This window comes from Triticum aestivum, chromosome 5B (genome assembly GCF_018294505.1).
Source record: "Triticum aestivum cultivar Chinese Spring chromosome 5B, IWGSC CS RefSeq v2.1, whole genome shotgun sequence".
Taxonomy (NCBI): domain Eukaryota; kingdom Viridiplantae; phylum Streptophyta; class Magnoliopsida; order Poales; family Poaceae; genus Triticum; species Triticum aestivum.
Window position 1 is genome coordinate 519,180,574 of NC_057807.1, and position 19,033 is coordinate 519,199,606.

At 44.5% G+C, this 19,033-nt stretch overlaps 3 protein-coding genes across 3 annotated transcripts; all 3 read right to left on the reverse strand.

Annotated features, from left to right (window-relative positions):
* Positions 1-3,424: 3,424 nt before the first annotated feature.
* Positions 3,425-6,336, reverse strand: LOC123112888 (SKP1-like protein 1). The gene is made up of 2 exons (XM_044533987.1): positions 5,893-6,336; positions 3,425-3,859 (listed from the first exon to the last, which is right to left on the reverse strand). Exons 1-2 carry the CDS (start codon positions 6,226-6,228, stop codon positions 3,686-3,688), a joined length of 510 nt encoding a protein of 169 aa, XP_044389922.1. The 5' UTR covers positions 6,229-6,336; the 3' UTR covers positions 3,425-3,685.
* A 4,746-nt stretch (positions 6,337-11,082) lies between these two features.
* LOC123116702 (uncharacterized) lies at positions 11,083-12,111 on the reverse strand. The gene has a single exon (XM_044537625.1). It carries the CDS (start codon positions 11,855-11,857, stop codon positions 11,234-11,236), a length of 624 nt encoding a protein of 207 aa, XP_044393560.1. The 5' UTR covers positions 11,858-12,111; the 3' UTR covers positions 11,083-11,233.
* Positions 12,112-13,733: 1,622 nt separating this feature from the next.
* LOC123112889 (acyl carrier protein 2, chloroplastic) lies at positions 13,734-16,694 on the reverse strand. The gene is made up of 4 exons (XM_044533988.1): positions 16,541-16,694; positions 15,246-15,344; positions 14,592-14,714; positions 13,734-14,111 (listed from the first exon to the last, which is right to left on the reverse strand). Exons 1-4 carry the CDS (start codon positions 16,586-16,588, stop codon positions 13,992-13,994), a joined length of 390 nt encoding a protein of 129 aa, XP_044389923.1. The 5' UTR covers positions 16,589-16,694; the 3' UTR covers positions 13,734-13,991.
* Between the last annotated feature and the right edge of the window lie 2,339 nt (positions 16,695-19,033).

The window sequence follows — 19,033 nt, forward strand, 5'->3', positions numbered from 1 at the left end:
TTCTCTCAATCTGATTTTAATGAGTGTTTATTTGCAAGTCGGATCACCGCCGGTACGAAAGAAAAACGGATCATGCACTATATGTTAAGTTTACACTAAAAATAACATTTGTGAAATATTTAACAGCTAAAAATAACATCAGATTCTACACATTTTTCTAATCAAATTTCATATATGACATGTTAGAATCGGAGTTACGGTTTAAAAGATATGTATAATCTTTTTTAGATAAACTGCGGATTGATTAACCGAAAAATCAGTTTTTTTGGTTAAAATAAAAAAGGTGAGGCTGACTTAAATACGGACTGCGGGTTAATTAATAGAAAAGGCAGGGGGTTTCTGCAAAAAGATGCGACGGACAACCAGAAGCACTCCATCCTTTATTATTAGGAAAAGATTAGTAAAAGATCATGTGCGTCGCTCAGAGAAAAAATAGCACACACGCTTAACCCAATAACCATGACTAAAGACCACAATAGGTCTGCGTCCTTCATTTTAGCAGGGCATCACATTTGTGTTGCCGCTTATCCTCCTTCTCACTCTCGTCGGCGATGACCTTAGTGTTCACATAGAACTTGTTTGAACGTGTTTTGATGGATGTTTATTTGCAATCCTTTTCTAAATTATAAGTTTGCTTCTAGAATAATATTTAAAAAATATTTAATAGGTAAAAATAACATAATATACAGATTCTACATATTTTTGTAATCAAATTTTATATATAACATGTTAAAATCAAAGTTGTGGTTTAAAAGATATGGATAATTTAGAAAAGCATTTGTTTGACTGAAATATGATCCATGGGTGAATTAGCTGTAAATCAGGGGGTTTGCGAAAAAAAAAGCAAAAGAACTGGTTCGACTATTACTCAAGTATGAACTGTGGATGGAATACTCAAAAACACAGGGTTTTTTCTGCAAAATTATTGACGAACAGCCAAATGCACTAATGACTTTATCCCTAATATTAAAAGACGAAATATTTCATAGTTCTCCATACATTTTTCTTAGTTTTCCGTACGAAGTTGGCCATCTACTGGGCCGAGTTGGGCTTGATCCGCACAATTTTCGGTTGACTAGCAAAAAAAAATATTGCTTTTGCAGAGGTTCAAACTTGCAAGCTCTCGGCCATGTCCACAAGGCTAGAGCCAACCAAGCTGACGTTTCTTTGGTTATAAAATAGGTTCCCTACATAGTCCATCTCGCTTGTTTTCATCACTTTTCACCAAATACGTTCCTGAAGCAAGAAGTTGTTTCAGGAATTAACAAATTGAATGAAGTGCGATGTGAATCTGATCTCCCTTGGAGCGGAAGAGAGGCCAAACGGGATATGATACACAGAGAGTGGGGTCGAGAAAGGACTGGCGGTAGTGGTGGCTGCAGTCTCAAGCAGCAGTCCGAGGCACATGACGGCGGTAAATTTGACAAATTTAACCTGCGGACGAAATCAAATCATGAAATGAACTGTCCGTGAAACTATTTCACGCGGCTGACCTTTTTATGTGACGCCCGACACGGCGTCACACTACATTGTGCAACGCCTCACAGATAGGCGCTACACTCCTGGCCAGCGTTGCACCCCAGACTGCCTAAAAATTGCTAAGTCACTGTGCAGAGCCTAAGAGCTAGGCGCTGCATTGTATAGTGTGGCGACTAGCTCTCAGGCGCTGCACTAGTGGTTGCACTATAAAATAAAGCAACCACTAGTGCAACGCCTAGAAGCTAGGCGCTACACTGTATAGTGTGGTGCCTAGCTCTCAGACGCTGCACACTGACTTAGTAGTTTTCGGATCACATGGTGCGACGCTGGCCAGACGTGTAGCGCCTATCTGTGAGGCGTTGCACAGTGTAGTGTGGCGCTTTCGTGTCGGGCGTCACACAAAAAGATCAGCCACGTGAAATAGTTTCACGGGCAGTTTATTCTGTGATTTGATTTCATTCATAGGTCAAATTTGCCAATTTTGCCCATGACGGCTACAACCGGTGGAGCTGCAGAGGTGGCTCTGGGTGCGCGCGTGCTGGAGATGACTTGCTTCGCCGCAGGAAGCCGAAGGGAAGACGGGAAGGCAGCTCTGGCCCGATGACGCCGGAGGGGGAGGGGGGGGGGGGGAGCGATGCAGCTGGTCAAGGCGTCGGACGGTGGCTCGAGGTTGCTCCATGGTGTGCGGCCATGAACATCTTCCGCATCGACGACCTCTGCTGCCAACGGCACTGCGATTGCAGTCTAACGACCGTCCTATATACAAATCTGAATCCTTACGGGCTTTGTTTAGACAACCTGAATTCTTATGTAAACCACGTCTTGTCCGTTTGTTCATGCTTCAAAATAGCCGGGTGGGCTTTTGTGTCGGCTAAATGGGCCTTTGGCCTGATGGGAAGGATGTGGAAATGTCTATATTTGTTGGGCAAAATTTTAATTGATTCTAGAAAATGGTAAAATTTTAATTACCCCTAAAAAAAGGGTACAATTTTATGCCATGTGAAACCGTGTTGTGCTATGGTTGTTTTCTCTATTTGTTTGTTTCTCTTTATATATGGTCAAAGTGCCGGTTTAATTGGGAAATGAGAAAGTTGCAATTAGTTGATTTTTCCTCATCGCAATGCATGGGCATTCAACTAGGTATCTCTTTATGTACAAAAATGCACATGTTGTGTTATACTTTAACAAATGGCTTTTAGTTTTTTTGAGTAAATTTAATTTTCCGTTCAGACGAATCTTGAGCATCACATACGCGAGTGTTCTCCCATGACAACGCACTAACCTTTTTCTTCCCGTTACAACACACTTGCTAGTTATTACACTTATTAGGTATAGATAAGTATACCCTTAAGTTACTGTCTTCTGCTTCCATTAACTTGTGGACTGACCAAACCTGCCTGCCACAAGAAGGCCATTGTGTTTTTCTTCTTCTAGCCTTTGTGGTTAACAGGCTAAAATCCAGAAGACAGTAACAGGCAACAAGAGAAGACAAAATCTTGTCCTATGATTCCTTGCTTGTCTATTTAAGCCCCGAAGGTAGTATCGCTTTCTTAAAAAATCTAAGATTTGATTAGAGTTGGAAAGCACCCTACAAGTGTAGCAAAGGCCAAAAACGCAAAGGCCAAAAACGGCACAAAGCTCACGGTTGCACGGCCAGCCGGTCTAGAACTCTACCATAAAAGTGACTAAACAAATCAGCCACCGCCGAAAACAAGAGCCTGAAAAGACGTATACAGAAGAAACTAGAGACTGCACAAGATACCAACACTGGAAAGAATCAACATGGCAAAACCACCCCGAAAAACCCACCAAAAAGCAGGAGTTCACCAACCTAGCAAGAAACCACAATGGCAAAGCAGGAGTAGTTCACAACCCAAAGCAAATGCAAGATAGCAAAACGGATCTCAGAGCATCACAGGCATAACAACACACCTACTCCGTAGAATTTTAGTGCAGAATAACCAGCATACCATCTCATTTCCTCATAACCAGGTCCAAGAGTGCAGCAAAATACCACCACAACCAAAAAGCGAAGCGGAGTCAGCCAAATGGTGAGGACCCTCCAGGTCTACCGGAACCAGAACCTACTTACATCTTCCCTACGATCGTTGTCTCAGAACCACAAAAACGGTTAACGCTGCTCCCAGGCATTCGACGAAGCCACGTTTCCTTCCATGCTGGTTATTCGTGTCACGGACTCGGACCTTCACTCAAAGGCCCACTGGTTCTCCCTCCGCACTTCCTCCTCCTCCTCCGGGGTGAAGTCGTTGGTGATGTTGAAGGTCTTGCGGATCTCCTCCGGAGTCTTGCCCTTGATCATGTCGGCGACGGTCTGGCAGGTCAGGTCCAGGAGCCCCTTAATGTCCAGGTAGTTCGCAGCCTGTCCAGGCAAATAAAAGCAATCAAGGTCAGGCATCACATTAAACAGATATAAGAACAGGGGCATCAGATACAGTAGGCCAGTTAATCATCTACAGGAAACAGCTTCAGTTCATATCATGGCGAGCAAAGCAAGCGTTCACAATTAAGAAATACGGTTGCAATATAGGTGAGGGAGCAAAAACTCTTATTTAATCTACCAAGGTTAAGTTGTCCATGATGGTACCAAGGACAAGCACAACTGCCAAAATACTCTATGCTTACACACACGGAAACCAATACATGGAAGAAATATAATTAAGCAAGGTGGATAACACAAAACAACTATTTACAACAGCCTACCAAACAGATAAAGAACAGGAGCATATACAGCAGATTATGGCAACATGCACATAATGAAAGAACTTGCAGTTCATATTTAAGCAGGACAGTCGCAATAAATCATGTAAGCAAACTTCATGCTAAAGAAAGAAAGTAGCAATACTCTGTCCCCAAAATAGATGGCATATTATGTACAAAAATATGAACATAAATAATGTCAAACCAATATCAACCATTAGATATATTTTGGGGACAGAGTTGTTGATATATCCACCATTAGATACTCTGTCCCCAAAATATATCAACCATTAGATATATTTTCTTACTCTGTTTATTCGATACTATAGTTGTTTGATATTTTCTTCTATATATTTGGTCAAACTTAGAAAGAAATGACTTTTTGACTGAATTTATACACCATGTCTGAAGGTTGTGCTACTAGAGACAAGACCACAACTGACATAGTATATTACTACAAATTTACACAGTTGGATACAAATACAGCACGCACGAATTAAAATTCAGCAAGGTGCATAACCCAGAACAACTATTTACAACAAACCTACCAACTGTTGAGCAGTAAAGGAAGACATATTATGCTCCCTCCTGCCAAATTGGTTAGACAACTAATTTGGGACAGAGGTAATATTATATACAGAAGTGCATATGAAACCATGGGATACACATACTACAAAGCTAAACAACGTATGAATCAGCAACAGTAGCATTCTAATGTGTCCATGTACAAGGCTTACAAAGGTACTAATCCCCAAGAAAGAACACCACAAAGCAACAAATAAACATCACATGCTTTACAGCCTGATGAAGGTCAGATATTGAATAGTTTAACAGACAGATTCTAGTAGCACTCTTGTCAGATCATGCAAGAAGCATTGAATAGTGTTGCCACTAACGCCCGAAAAGGTCATCACAAAGCAACAACTAGGACCATACTAATATCTTATTACTGGCTTGCAGACCACCACAAAGCATTAGGTCCTACCAACCTACCTAACAGTGCAATGCAAGTCAGGTGACTGATTCCTAGTACAACATTTAACAATGCAATGCAGATAATCATTTTTTTTCTCACAGTACTGTTTCCAAGCAATAAACAAAATAACTGAGTAATCCAAATGAGGAAACAGAAAACAGCTGGCTGCAACAACATAGCATGCCTTCACTTACACAGAATTTCATATCAGGCATCATTTATTATCTGAAACAGATCATGCTAAAGATACATAATACCAGAATTGCAGTGTTAAATCTAAACATCAGACACCTAAATGCTAGTATTAAACAGGGACTAAATCTACAAACATCAGACACTTATCATCAAATCGCTCATCACATAACAGTTGTTCCATCCAATAGATTGCATACATACGACAAATACCCTTAACGGAAAACCTAAAAATATACAGTACGGCAATAATCCCCCTTTTTTCTTGGAAAAAACTATACACTTCAAATCTCCAATCATAACGGATGAACAGCACCTGCAATGCATCCCATTTCGTAACCCAACAAAGACACAAAACCCTAAACCCTAGAACCAAGACTTGGTGTCCACAATCGAACCGCGAATCCGGGCACCAACCGCTCAAAACCACATCGCAATCGCATCTAAACAGCCGGAACGCAAGCCCTCTACGAGTACATACAAGGAGGAGCGCCAGAAGGGGAGAGGGGATCGGAAGTCTCGCTCACCAGGATGAGGTCGAAGAGAGTCGCCTGCTCGACCTTGACGAACTCGACGTCGTAGGCCTTGAGCTTCTCCTCGTCGGGCTTGACGGCGGTGGCGGAGTCGGCGGCGGCGGCGTCGTCCGCCTTCGGGGCGTGCTGCGTGCAGTACTCGATGACCTTGGAGAGGATCTTGGCGGTGACGTTGGGGAGCGGGATGATGTTGTCGGCGCAGCCGTCCTCCACCATGTGCTTGATGGTCTGCGACGCCATCGCCACCGCCACCTCCACCTCGAAGTCCTCGCCGTCGGAGCTCTTGAGCGTGAGCTTCTTCACCGCCGCCGATGCCGCGTCCGCCGCCATTGGTCCGATCGCCGGGGAGGTGGGGAGCGAGGGTTTTTGTGGTGGTGCGCGGCGGGAAACCCTAGGAGCGGAGGCGAGTGGGGGTGGTGGTGGGGTGGAATGGAAGGGAGGCGCCTTTTATTTCCGGCGTCGCAGAGAGGAAGGCTCTAGAACCGGGGCCGTTGGGGTTCCCGGGCCCGAAACTCTGGGCCTTGGAGATGTAGCGGGCTTTCTGGGCTGTGGCCCTTTTGATGTCTCTTTTCGTTAAAATAAAAAAACCCGCTGAGCATTTCTCTCTTGAAAAGGAAAAAACAAGTAATCACTTGGATTTCAGAGGATACTGCAGAGAAACTTTCCAACTTTTTGTGTGACTTTTGATTGTGTTCAAATGGATTTCAAATACTGCTACGATGCCTCCAAGAATATATGTTTCAGTGCACATGAGTAGCATTTTATTGGAATGTGCACACACATTCTTGTCGTGCCATGTCATGACTCATGACTCGTACTGTTATCCTAGAGTCTGCAGATTCTCATGTGTATTTTTTGAGTTAATTGCATGTTGGTACCACACTTACGCACCTACTCATGAATCAGTACCGCTACTCGTGCATATCGCAGTTCAGTACCAACTCAGAGCCTAAGTGTTGCAAAATAGTCTAAGCTGCGTATAAACGCGTATTGACGCTGTATCTGACTGCTGGGCCCCGCTGTCGGGGGCTGATGTGGCATGCTCTTTTACAAAAAGAACCTTTACTTTTTATTTAATCATGCATATATCCTTTGTTTGTTAAAAAAATCTTGCTGCAAAAAAGAAATTCAAAAATTAACCACACGCGCATGCTGCCGGGTTCTGAACCCGCAATGTGCCGTTGGAAGCATTAGCCCGCTGCCGCTGCGCTACTGGTACCATTACTTCAGCAGGGACGCCTAAATTCTTTTATACCTTGCGACTTTCGGTTTTTACGAAGTAACGCGCGCCCGTCCGCCGTAAATCGATCTGCGCCGAGTCGTTCGCAGCGCGCGCTTGCTGCCTCTGCCCCACGGCATCCTATGCGTCAACTCGTTCGTATCTCTACTACTATTAAACAATCAAACAAGAACTTTTTTACGTACACCCTGCAAAACGTACACAGACACATCACCACCACAGGATGAAGCCCACACGACCCAATCTAACAGCCATTATTAATTTATTCGAGATCTGGTGTGCGCTTAGCAGTTTACATGGACTGACCATACTCCACCAGATGAAAACATGAAACTCTCCATCCCACCTCCGCAGGCCCTCAAATCACGCTAATCTAACCATCTAATCAATTTGAATAAAAGGAAACTAAACCTAATCGTCTCCCTCGCCCCTCTCCCTGCCTTTCCTCGCCACCGCCCCAGACGAAGCTCAGCAGCCCCGTCGCCTCCCTGCACGGCGGCCTCGATCCCTGCATCGCATCGTCGCCTCCCTAGACGGTTCCCTCACGGCCATGCACCGCGTTGACGCCTCCCTGCCGGCTCCCTTGCCACCCTGCACCGCACCGTCGAGTGGGTGGCCGCCCCTCCTTTCACCTACAATCAGATATTCACATATTTGTCAGGCTACAACAAGATTATTATGCAACAATTTGCCTGAGTTTTGAAGCAGCAGACAGCCCCATCAGATCGGACAGGTATGATTTCCACGGCCAATGGAAACCCACCTGGTCGCCCAATCAGATCTGCCTGAGTTGCGGGCGCCCTGCGAGATGACGACAACTTTGTGTTGTTCCACGCTGACGACACGGTCGTATGGTGGACGTTCGAGTCCCCGACGGATACCTGGTCACCGGGAAGGACTTCATGCCTGCGGCGTAGCTCTTCTCCAGCGTTTCCGATACCAACAAGGCCGACGGGAAGTATCGGCTCGCCAACCAGCAACAGGACGGCAAAACCTGGTGGCACGAGGGCGAAACCTGTTCCCGCTGCTCCCGGAGCCGTTCAAGGGTGTTGAGCAGATCGGCGTCATCCGATATGGTCTCCAGGTTCAGTCCCAGCTTCGCTTTGCTGCCTTACTGCACAATTTCTCTCCTATCTGTCGAGATTTACCATTCTTGTCTGCTATTCTACTGAATACTATTCTTGGATAAACACATTAATCAGTGTGGTTAGATGGAGTGACCGATTTCACAAAAAATTGTCATGTTCTGCTACTTGGGTTCACAGTCTACAGGTGTGCTGGCTCTAACAGAGTTTTCTCATGGTGTTTTGTTTTCTCATGGTGTTTTTGTACAGTCCAGAGGCCCAGAACCTAAGAGAATCTTCGGTTAACCCTACTGTGTGGAGCGGTGATTGAACTGGGCACAGAACCTGAGGAAACAAATATTGTAGTATGTTCATGATTATATATGCATAATATCGTACTGGTGTTCCTGCCATTGAATATTTCTTGTGTACTATGTTTGAGAATTTGTTTCTATTAGCACCAAGGAAAAAAGCGGCACTATGGGTTACTACTTACATAATAGAGGGAAACGTGCAACCAACCTGTGAGGCCACTTAATGTGTCACAAAAGGAATCAAACCTGAAAAGCACAATGATGACAGAGAAGGAATCACCGGAAGCGCTAAAATACAATGAAAAAGACTAATGCGATAAGCAGTTTCACGGCTGGAAGCATATAATCTGAACTGTTTTTCAGCTCAAAACATTGAAAGCACCAAATCATTGTACTTCTTTTTCTCCTACAACCATCCTATTTATGGCTCATGACTAAATCTTTCAAGCACAACAACCATGATTGGGAACACTAAGATCCTGATTGTGACAGTTGCATATGGCATCCTCTCGGCGTAACGACTTCAGGACCATCAGCAATTCAGGTATCTGAACTGTTTTTCAGCTCAAAGCATTGAAAACACCAAATCATTGTACTTATTTTTCTCCTGCAACCATCCTGTTTATGGCTCAAGTAAATCTTTCATGTACAACAACCATGATTGGGAACACTAAGATCCTGATTGAGACAGTTGCATATGGCATCCTCTCAGCCTAACAAATTTGGAACTCCATTTGTGTGTAAAAAAATGTTACTGTACTGACATTGGTGGTACAGGCATAAATGCTGATGATTAGACTTAAGATATAAGGAGAAATAATGGTTGAATACGAAAGTTAAATACATGGTTTGTCGTTTCCTTAAAGGACAGAGCTATGATAATAAATGAAATATGCTCAAAGTCTAACTTACTTTCACATTTTGTTGTATATGGATCCAGAGTTGATGACCAAGATGTTGTCTATGTGTGTTACTTAAGTGTCAATCTCTAGGACAAAATTGACTAACATACTATTGTATGTAACTTGTTCTTGTTTAGTCCATTTCAAAACTATATCTGCAAAAGCATAGTTTCATACAAATTAAGATTTGAAATAATTGTTTCCTAACTAGGATAACTAAACAAATTTATTTCTATGATTATACGTGCGTTGCACGTGCACGCTTACTAGTACGTCTTTAAACTCCGAACAGTTTTGATTTTTATACGATATAAATTATTATCTGACATTAAAAAATGTTCATCGCGTTGTATGATTAAAAATATGTTCATTGCATCATATATTAAAAGTTCATCTTATAAAAGCGTAGCGTATATTAAAAAATGTTCACCACATCTTTTAATATATATATATTAAACATTTATTAATATACAATGATCTTATTTAAATATACGATTTCGTATTACAGAAAGTTTATCGTTTATATGTTGAACATTTTATAATATATGATATCTATATATATGTGTGTGTAATTTTTTTCAGTATACATTTTTTTGCGGGGAATTTTTTCAATATACGTTGCGCACACTGATTTCGGTCTGAAGAATACACAAGCTCTGAATAATAGACCTGCTGGTCTCCGCTTTGTTTTTGGGTTGACGTTCAAAAAATTTATAATTACTCTGAAAGGTAAATAAAGTGTTTGTGCATTTTGAAAAAAAGTTCAGAACATTTTTGGGAAAAGTTGAACGTGTATTTAATAGTTGTAAATGTCTTTTCTAAAATGTTCATCATGTATTATAAAATTTATTACGATAACACAATAATTTTTAATACATGTTATCAATTTTTCGAGTAACCGTGCATTAAAAATTACAACAAATATAAGATGAACATTTTTTTTACATACGATGAACTTGTTTCGTATTATAAAAACGTTCACCCTATATATATTGAACCATTTTTAATAAAGGTTGTATGTATGTGTATATCTTTTTTCAATATACGGCACACACAGAGCGTAGGGCCCGAAGAATACACACGATTGGAAAAAAGATAAAGAAATTCGGAAAACAGGACGGCTCGAACAGTAAAGCCGTGAACGATGCAGTGGCGCATCGGCAGCGAGCTCGCTGTGCGAACGTAACGGCGCGTGTTCTAATCCCTGCAGGATCGCGCGGTCAAACTAATATTTTTATTATTTTAAAGAAAAACAGAAGGGCAAATGTATACAAAGCTTTGCGCGTGATAATTAGAATGATCAGTGCTGTAGCGCAGCGGTAGCGAGCGCTAGACGCGTGTGGCTGGTCACGGGTTCGAGTCGCAGTTGGTTCCTGCGAATGTTCGATTTTTGGTAGGACCTTTTTCTGCCAAACAAGGGGTATATACGCGATTAAATATAAACTAAAGGTCTTTTTTGCAAAAGAGCATGACACATCATCACCTCACAGGGGGTCCCGCCGGTCAGATACAGCATCAATTCAATACACTGTTATACGCTCATTAGCCCGTTATGCACCACTTAGGCCCTGAGTTGGTACTGAACTGCGACATGCATGAGTAGCGGTACTGACTCGTGAGTAGGTGCGCAAGTGTGGTACCAACATGCAATTAACTCGTATTTCTTCACACGACCAAGCAAGCATGCTTGAAGATTCATCCAACCAGTTGATGTCAAAGTACCAGTAGTAGCTACAGATCAAGAAAGCGAAAAAAACTGACTGCGATTTGAACAAAACAGGGTCCGCGAGCGCGCGAGGTGCATGCAGGCTCGGGTCAAAAGCACGGCGCAGTGCCGCTGATGGCTCGCGCCGCCGCGTCGCCGGCTTCCCCGCGGCGAGACGAGAAGGAGTCGACCCTGAGGCGGTGCCGGAACGCCGAGATGAACTCCTCCGCGCGCCTGTCCACCTCCGCCGCGTCGCCGGCGGCTCCTTCCTCTTCTTCCTCTCCGCCCGTCGGCGCCATCACGACACCGCGGTCAACCACCAGCGCCATGCAGCGGTCGGCGGCGACGTAGGGCGGCGCGAGAGCCGCCGGTTCGGCGCCGTCCCCGCGCCTCTTGCTGCTCCGCCTCTTCTTCAGCTTCTTCGCCGCACCGTCTCCCGGCGGCGCCACCTCCGCGGCGACGGCGCCCGTCGCCGCCGCCGCGGCTGGTCGCTTGGCCGGCTGCACGGAGACGACGACGATGCAGGCGACGAGGACGTTGAGGAGGAGGAACAGGACGGGCGACGGCGCCGCGGCGAGCACCTGCGCGGGCAGGGGCCACCACCAGCGGTCGACGAGCACGGCCGGCGCCAGGCTCTTGACCCCGGACACGAACAGCGCGGCCGCGGCCGCCGCCAGCGCCGCCTCCACCAGCTCCTCCTCCCTCCGCGGGGCCTTCCTCTCCACCTCCGCCATCAACCCTGCCGCCTCTCTCTCTCTGCTCCCCGGTGGTTCGCGCTCTGGGCACGCACGGCACGACGCTTTCTTGCCCTAGCTGCCTCTGCTCGGCCGGCTTTTGCTCGCCTTTGCGCCGGGGTGGTGGAGCTATATGTATAGAGGCGAGCTAGCGGCCAGGGCAGGCGGTAAAAAGGAAGGGCTCGTGAGAGCAATCGATGGCCGCAGGGGTGCCTGTCGCGCCGGTAGCAGGGCAAAGCACGCAGCCCGTGCGAGGCGCTGTCGGGGGATTAAATTCCCTCCCTCCGACCATGGCAGCGGCAAAGCATTACTACTACATTTCTCCCACCCGCAGTCTGCAGGGCCACTCAGCTCGACGCGGCAAATTTGATAAATTTGACCTGCGGACGAAATCAAATCACAGAGTGAACTGCCCGTGAAACTATTTCACACGGCTGACCTTTTTGTGTGACGCCCGATACAAAGGCGTCACACTACATTGTGCAACGCTCACAGATAGGCGCTACACGCCTGGTCAGCGTTGCACCCCAGACTGCCTAAAAATTGCTAAGTCAGTGTGCAGAGCCTAAGAGCTAGGCGCTGCACTGTATAGTGTGGCGCCTAGCTCTCAGGCGCTGCACTAGTGGTTGCACTACAAAATGAAGCAACCACTAGTGCAACGCCTAGAAGCCAGGCGCTACACTGTATAGTGTGGCGCCTAACTCTCAGGCGCTGCACACTGATTTAGTAATTTTCGGATCACACAGATGCGACGCTGATCAGGCATGTAGCGCCTATTTGTGAGGCGTTGCACAGTGTAGTGTGGCGCTTTCGTGTCTGGCGTCACACAAAAAGGTCAGCCGCGTGAAATAGTTTCACGGGCAGTTCATTATGTGATTTGATTTCGTCCATAGGTCAAATTTGTCAATTTTGCCGCTCGACGCGGTGCAGCAAATTCTCTGTCATGTGTAAGTAATAAACTTTGCTCGTCAGTGACAGTCCGGCATGGCAACAGAGACATGGCTAGCAGGCGTGTTTATCCAGTGATGACTAGCTCGCTAATCGCATCTGCAGAGACGAAATAATATACCACTCGCGGCTAATCGAGCATCCAGGCGGCATCTTTTTTGTTTTGTTTTGTGTCACCGAGAGGAGAGGAGAGGAGAGGCTAGGGACGCACGCCTGAGGCTCGTGCGTCGTCGTCGTTTGTCCCGTCCGCGTGGCGGACACGATGATGACCCTTTTCTTCATCGGGTCGGACCTGTACTACCTAGAACGATGCCGCACAAACGAGTACGTAGAATTTAAAACTACTACCACTCAGATGATTGTACTACTAGTACCACTAGAGTATAACCACTAACCAGGCTGCTTGTGATTAGTAGTATGTGGATAATACGGCTGGGTAGACCAAAGATTACCCATAATGAGTCGATGACTGTAGTCATTGCTAGGTTAACCACGAGATTAGGTTCGAATGCGCGTCCATCCTACATTCATACGGTAACCAAATGCACTGGAACATCATAACACAGAATATCAAATTTCTTAGCCTCCTGGTTCTAGTGGAACTGAGGCGAGAATCTTTCCGAAAGCAAATACCCTCCTCCGTTCCTAAATACAAGTCCTTTGTCCTATTAGAGATTTTAATGTGGACTACAGACTACATACAGAATTATATAGATATAGTTTAAAGTAGTACTCATCATTTTACTTCGTACATAGTTCATATTGAAATACGAAATAGCAGGAAAGTTTGCCTGAGCACCACACATAATAGTACTTGCTGCGGTCAAAATGCTGAAATTCTCACATCGCAAAGCATAAACTGAAAGTTTACCAAAAACAACCTAAGAAAATTATAAACGATCGTTTGCTCTAGAACACAAGGTGTAGATTTGAACCAAAAAAGATGGGAGTAGTTACTTCCAGCACATCATGTTCAGACCCTCTGAAATCAGTCTCCAACACAGCTTCAACAAGAAAAAATTCCTTCAACAACCGCTTAATAAATAATGTCGTAATATCGCAAGACAGGCAAAAACACTGATACAGATGTCACCGACTCTCCACAGTAAAATCTAGCACGTCAAATGGGATCCATCTCCAGCAGCAACGGTTGCAGTGGGTAGCACATTATTGCCAGGAAATATGTTTAGTTTGCAACAAGGCTGTCAATGAGGTTGGCGGCATCTTCCACCGTTGCGATGGTCTGCGCGCTCGACTCCTCCACGCTGATTCCAAAAGCCTCCTCGAGGCCCATGACAATCTCAACCTACACAACAGAGCCACACAAAGTTTCAGTAGTTAGGACCTCGGCAATCTCAAACTGAAAACTACACTTTCAGAGTGCTTATTTCCATGCACAAAAGAGTGTTGATAAAAGTTAGCATAAACTGCAGTAACAAAGTACTGCTGCCAAAAAGGGCTCCGACGGATGAAAATGAAGAAAGTGGAACAACATGGTTCTCGCAGACACTGGAACTTTTGCCAAAAGAGAACAGACCTACACATTCCCAGACTTGGGTTCCAACTTACTAGTGAGTCGTAGTCACAAAATACTTCAAAAACAGAAACTATTTGTTGTTGCTGTATAACAAACAGAAACTACTGCCAAATGTCCTTCAAGGGGTTTTTAGATGAATGATGCACTGTTACAAACTTAACAAGATCATATCCACTGGGTGGGTGGAGCCAGCTAGGTCTGTTGCTAGGATGAACATGTGACACACATTACAGTATCCAGCTGACTTACCGTGTCCAAGGAATCGGCACCAAGATCAGCAAACGTAGAGGAGCCAGAAACTACAGTGTCATCAGCAAGCGCAAGCTGGCTCTTCACAATATCACAAACCTTTTCTACTGTCTCCTTTTTGGCCTGTTAAATTACAACACCAATATGAAGCAGTTAGAATCATAGCAACAAAGCCCTATGATGGATAGTAGGATTTCAGAAACATTGCATGGTAATTTACCTGCCTACTAAATCAGAATTACAGGGTTAAATTATGGTTGAATCAATGTGGTACAAGTAGACTAGGAGGCGCTTACTTAGGTCAAATTATAGGCCAAGCATGCAAAATGCACGATGCCAAAAAGGAACCACCATTGCTGGAATTATCTCCAAATAACTTTTGTAAGAGAGCAAGAGACAAAATGGAAGCACTGTTGTGATGAAACACGACAGGGTTTTCTATATGATGCAGTAGTAGTTTGTTGACTTATGATAAAACTGGAATAAAATAGATTGAGATGAATAGCCTCAGATAGCATGCATGATTAATTATTCAAAAGAAAGGATGTTGCCTGCATATATGAAAGTAATGACATATCAAATAGGTAGGGAATTTTTTTTGAAGTGCAATAACTAATTGATACGATTGCAATACCAGAAAAGGACGATACTTACAGCACAGCGAACAGAAAATCTCTGGGAAACAGGCTGAAGACGGAAGGATACATTGTCTTTCCTTGGAGCAGAGAATGAGACCGAGTTGGCATTGATTGCCTGTAAATCGCCGAGCATGATTTCGTAAGTAAGGGAAAAATAAATGAACTAGGGAATAGCAAACCAGATTGACAGTGGAAAAACAATGCCACATTGCATAAAATTATCAACTAGGTTGCTTGACTATCATTCTATCAAATATAGTGTTCAGGCATAAATAAATTATAAAATTATCAATGCTGCTTCACTGAAAGTGAAAAGCAGAAACTAGAGTACAAAATAGTAACCAAAACAGTTACATATATCCCTAAGTAACCTTAAAAAACTGTCAAACAGGACCTGTTCGGCTATTCCATTGTTTTCCATTTGGTTTCAACAAAGTGCTGTGAAGCATGTATGTGTCTTAAACACAACAACCTGAATTAACTACACTTTTTTTTTCATTGAACACAGCAGCAGTTTAATCAACAACCCCATGCTTTACTATAGAATGTTTCTTCTGCCTGCATAGCTTAAAGGCGGAATCATGTAATCGAGGAATCCTCAGAGCTACACATCATGCATTCAAGTTGAGTGTGAAGCAACCTATGAGATTATGTATCAATCACCTAAACCTGGGAATCTTTCACGTAAAGTGAGACGCCTTTAGTGGGCAGTCCTTGCAGCATGCTACCATGAAGCAATGCAAACAACAGTCCACTAGATAAGGTGGCGTGCCATTACAGATTTATGAATGAATGAAGACTTTGCATGCACCATACAGCACTAGTTCTATATTTATCTAACTTTTCTGATCAAGATCCTGTAAGCACGATCATGGCATCACATCACATAAAGAAAATAAGGTTACAAGCACAACAAAATCCAGTGAACAATCCGCGCAGAATTCCTAAACATCCGATCCAACGAGCACGCACATAAGGTCACATGCGGATATATGTATCATGATGAATGCGGTAGCACCGGCCGGATCGATTGGCGTAGGACAGGGAGCGCGAAATTCAGTCCTACGGTACGGTACGGTGCCAGATCCAATCGAGCCAAAAAAAAAACACGGACGTTTCGACCGGCTAGAAGCTACCGAATCGGCGGCACCTAGGGCCTCCAGGGATCCCATCCACGGCAGGCAGACCAGAGCGGATCCGCACCTAATCTCAGGAACACCGCCGGGCGCTTAAACCCTACCGGTCGCAGATCGAACGGCGTGAGGGGACGGGAGGGAGGGGGGAGGGGAGCGGGTGGACGTGGCGCGGTACCTTGACGGGCCTGGCGAAGGAGACGGCGGACGCGGCGGAGGAGGCCATGAGGGAGACGGGACAGGGGGAGAGGCCGGCGCGGTGGGGGTGGGTGGGTGGGTGGTGGAGGCGGCGGTCGGGGCGGCAAGGCAACACAGCAGCAGCAGCAGGAGGGTTGGATGCGCGTCCAAGGAAGTTAGCGGGGCCGTCTTATAGCGCGGGCCGGGCTTTGCACGTGGGCGCGGGCATCGGGCGTATCGACCGACGCGGCTGGCTGGCTGGCGGAGGTCACGAGGCCCGGCCCATGACGATCTCTGCAGAGAGAGTCTCGATGCCTCCGTCCCCCGTCGCCCCGGCCCCACCTGCCAGCGCGACGGGCCCGGCTGGCCTATTCATCATCAACGGTGCTGCGTCGTTTGTCTTAGGAAGGAAAACCCGGTGGCGTGCTGGTGCTAGGCTGGCTCGTGGCGGCGCCCGCTGTTTTTGGCCGGACGTGTTCTCGTGTTCTCGTGTGGTTGAGCCGATTGATCGCTCTTGTTTCGGTACGGGTGAGTGAGGTAGGTGTAGGTTGGAGAGCGAGGAACGTATACCACGGAAGATGGCACGACCAGCTCTCAATAACTAAGAATACTAGTCTTTTTTTTTCTTTTTTTGGTAAAACTTTTAATCTATTCATCTTCAATCATGGTAGATTGATAGTACAACGAACACTAAAAATAATAAAAAATTGCATCCAAATCCGTAGACCACCTAACGACGACTATAAACACTGAAGCGAGCAAAATGTTGATAGAGGTTAAATACGAGTCGGGGGTAGGGTACAAAACGGATGGGATAGCGGGTATAAATTCAATGTTGATTTTAGCCAGGTGATGAGCAAAATGTTCATACGAGCTAGTAAATTATTAGTTTCATTTCATGAGATAAAGCGGGATGCCACTTAGTCAAGAGGTGCCAGCACTGGCTGAACCAGAGAGCCCCACTTCGGCGCCTGTTGTGCCACACTATGAATGGTTCTGGGTCTCGTTCGTTCGCCTTTTCTCTTGCTCTTAGGTAGGCCATTTGCATTTTGCTAAAAAAATAATAATAAGGTAGGCCGTTCACACACCCAAAAAAAATGGTAGGTCGTTTGCACTAGTTTGTATTTTGGCTTGATTTTTCTGCTCCCTTGGTCTTGGAGTTAACGGATTTAAAAAACAGAGAAATCAAAACAATATTATGGGTTTAAAATGGTCTGTGAATTTGAAAACTGTTTTGTGGATCTGAAGAAGAAAATCAATGATTTATAAAATAACGAATTTGAAAAAAACTCATAGATTTGAAAAAATATCATGAATCCGAAAAAGTTCACAAATTTTAAAAAAGTGCATGAATTTCACAAAAGTTTGAATTTTTAAAAAGTTCATGAAAAAAATTTAAAAACCATATATTATGAAAATAAATCATCATTTTTGAAAAAACACAAAATTAAAAAATTTCACAGATTCGGAAAACATTCATGAGCTTCTAAAGAGATCATGGATTGAAAAAAATTCACAGGGTTGGAAAAAGTTCATGATTTCTAAAAATCATGGATTTGAAAAAAAGTTCTTGACTTTGTGGAAAGTTCATGAATTTAAATAAAGTTCATGATTTTTGTAAAAAAATTGTGAATTAAGAAAAGAAAAAACAAATGGAAAAAAGAAACAGTGAACAAAAAAGAAGAAGAAATGGTCAAATGGAAGAAGAAAACGGATAGGGGACGCGATGTTTTTTTAGTGTTACATTTGGCACAAGGAGAATAAAAGATGTAAGTGGGCACAATAAGTAAGCTTTCCCATTTGATTGTCGCCGCCGGGAGTAAACCTGAAGCGTTGGGGTTTGAATCTCTCATATACACTCATATTTTATGAAGGATAAAAAAAGAAAACAAAGAAAATGGGCTGGGCTCGGGACGGAGAGGGTTATGTGCAAATAACAGTGTAACGGGTGCCTTAGATAGGAGTTGGGGTTGAACCGTGGAGAGTAAATTGTACCGGCGATATATGAACTTGTCTTGTCGGCCCCTTTAGTCTATTAGAGCATCTACAGCGGGGCTCCCCCAAACCCATTGTACGTTAGGGGAATGGCCTGGTCACTAACCGGTTAAAAGAAATCGACCCAAACGGGCTCCTCATGCCGGCCCCATATGCTCGAAATGACCGACACCCCTCATATCCCGCCCATATTTGAAGAAAAAATGGGGAGGCTGATACGTCTTCGTCGTATCTATAATTTTTGATTGTTCCATGCCAATATTCTACAATTTTCATATACGTTTGTCAACTTTTTATACTATTTTTGGGACTAACATATTGATCCAGTGCCCAGTGCCAGTTCCTGTCTGTTGCATGTTTTTTGTTTCGCAGAAACCCAATATCAAACAGAGTCCAAACGGGATAAAAACGGATGGAGATTTTTTTTGAAATATTTATGATTTTTGGGAAGTAAAATCAACGCGAAACGGTATCCGGGGTGGCCACGAGACAGGGGGGC

Coding starts and splice junctions, on each gene's coding strand:
- LOC123112889 (XM_044533988.1), bottom strand. CDS start 16,588: ATGGCCTCCTCCGCCGCGTCCGCCGTCTCCTTCGCCAGGCCCGTCAAG. Junction 14,715..15,245: donor GATTTTCTGTTCGCTGTGCT/GTAAGTATCGTC, acceptor GTAATTTAACAG/GCCAAAAAGGAGACAGTAGA. Junction 14,112..14,591: donor GTGCCGATTCCTTGGACACG/GTAAGTCAGCTG, acceptor TCTGTTGTGTAG/GTTGAGATTGTCATGGGCCT.
- LOC123116702 (XM_044537625.1), bottom strand. CDS start 11,857: ATGGCGGAGGTGGAGAGGAAGGCCCCGCGGAGGGAGGAGGAGCTGGTG.
- LOC123112888 (XM_044533987.1), bottom strand. CDS start 6,228: ATGGCGGCGGACGCGGCATCGGCGGCGGTGAAGAAGCTCACGCTCAAG. Junction 3,860..5,892: donor CTCTCTTCGACCTCATCCTG/GTGAGCGAGACT, acceptor TTGCCTGGACAG/GCTGCGAACTACCTGGACAT.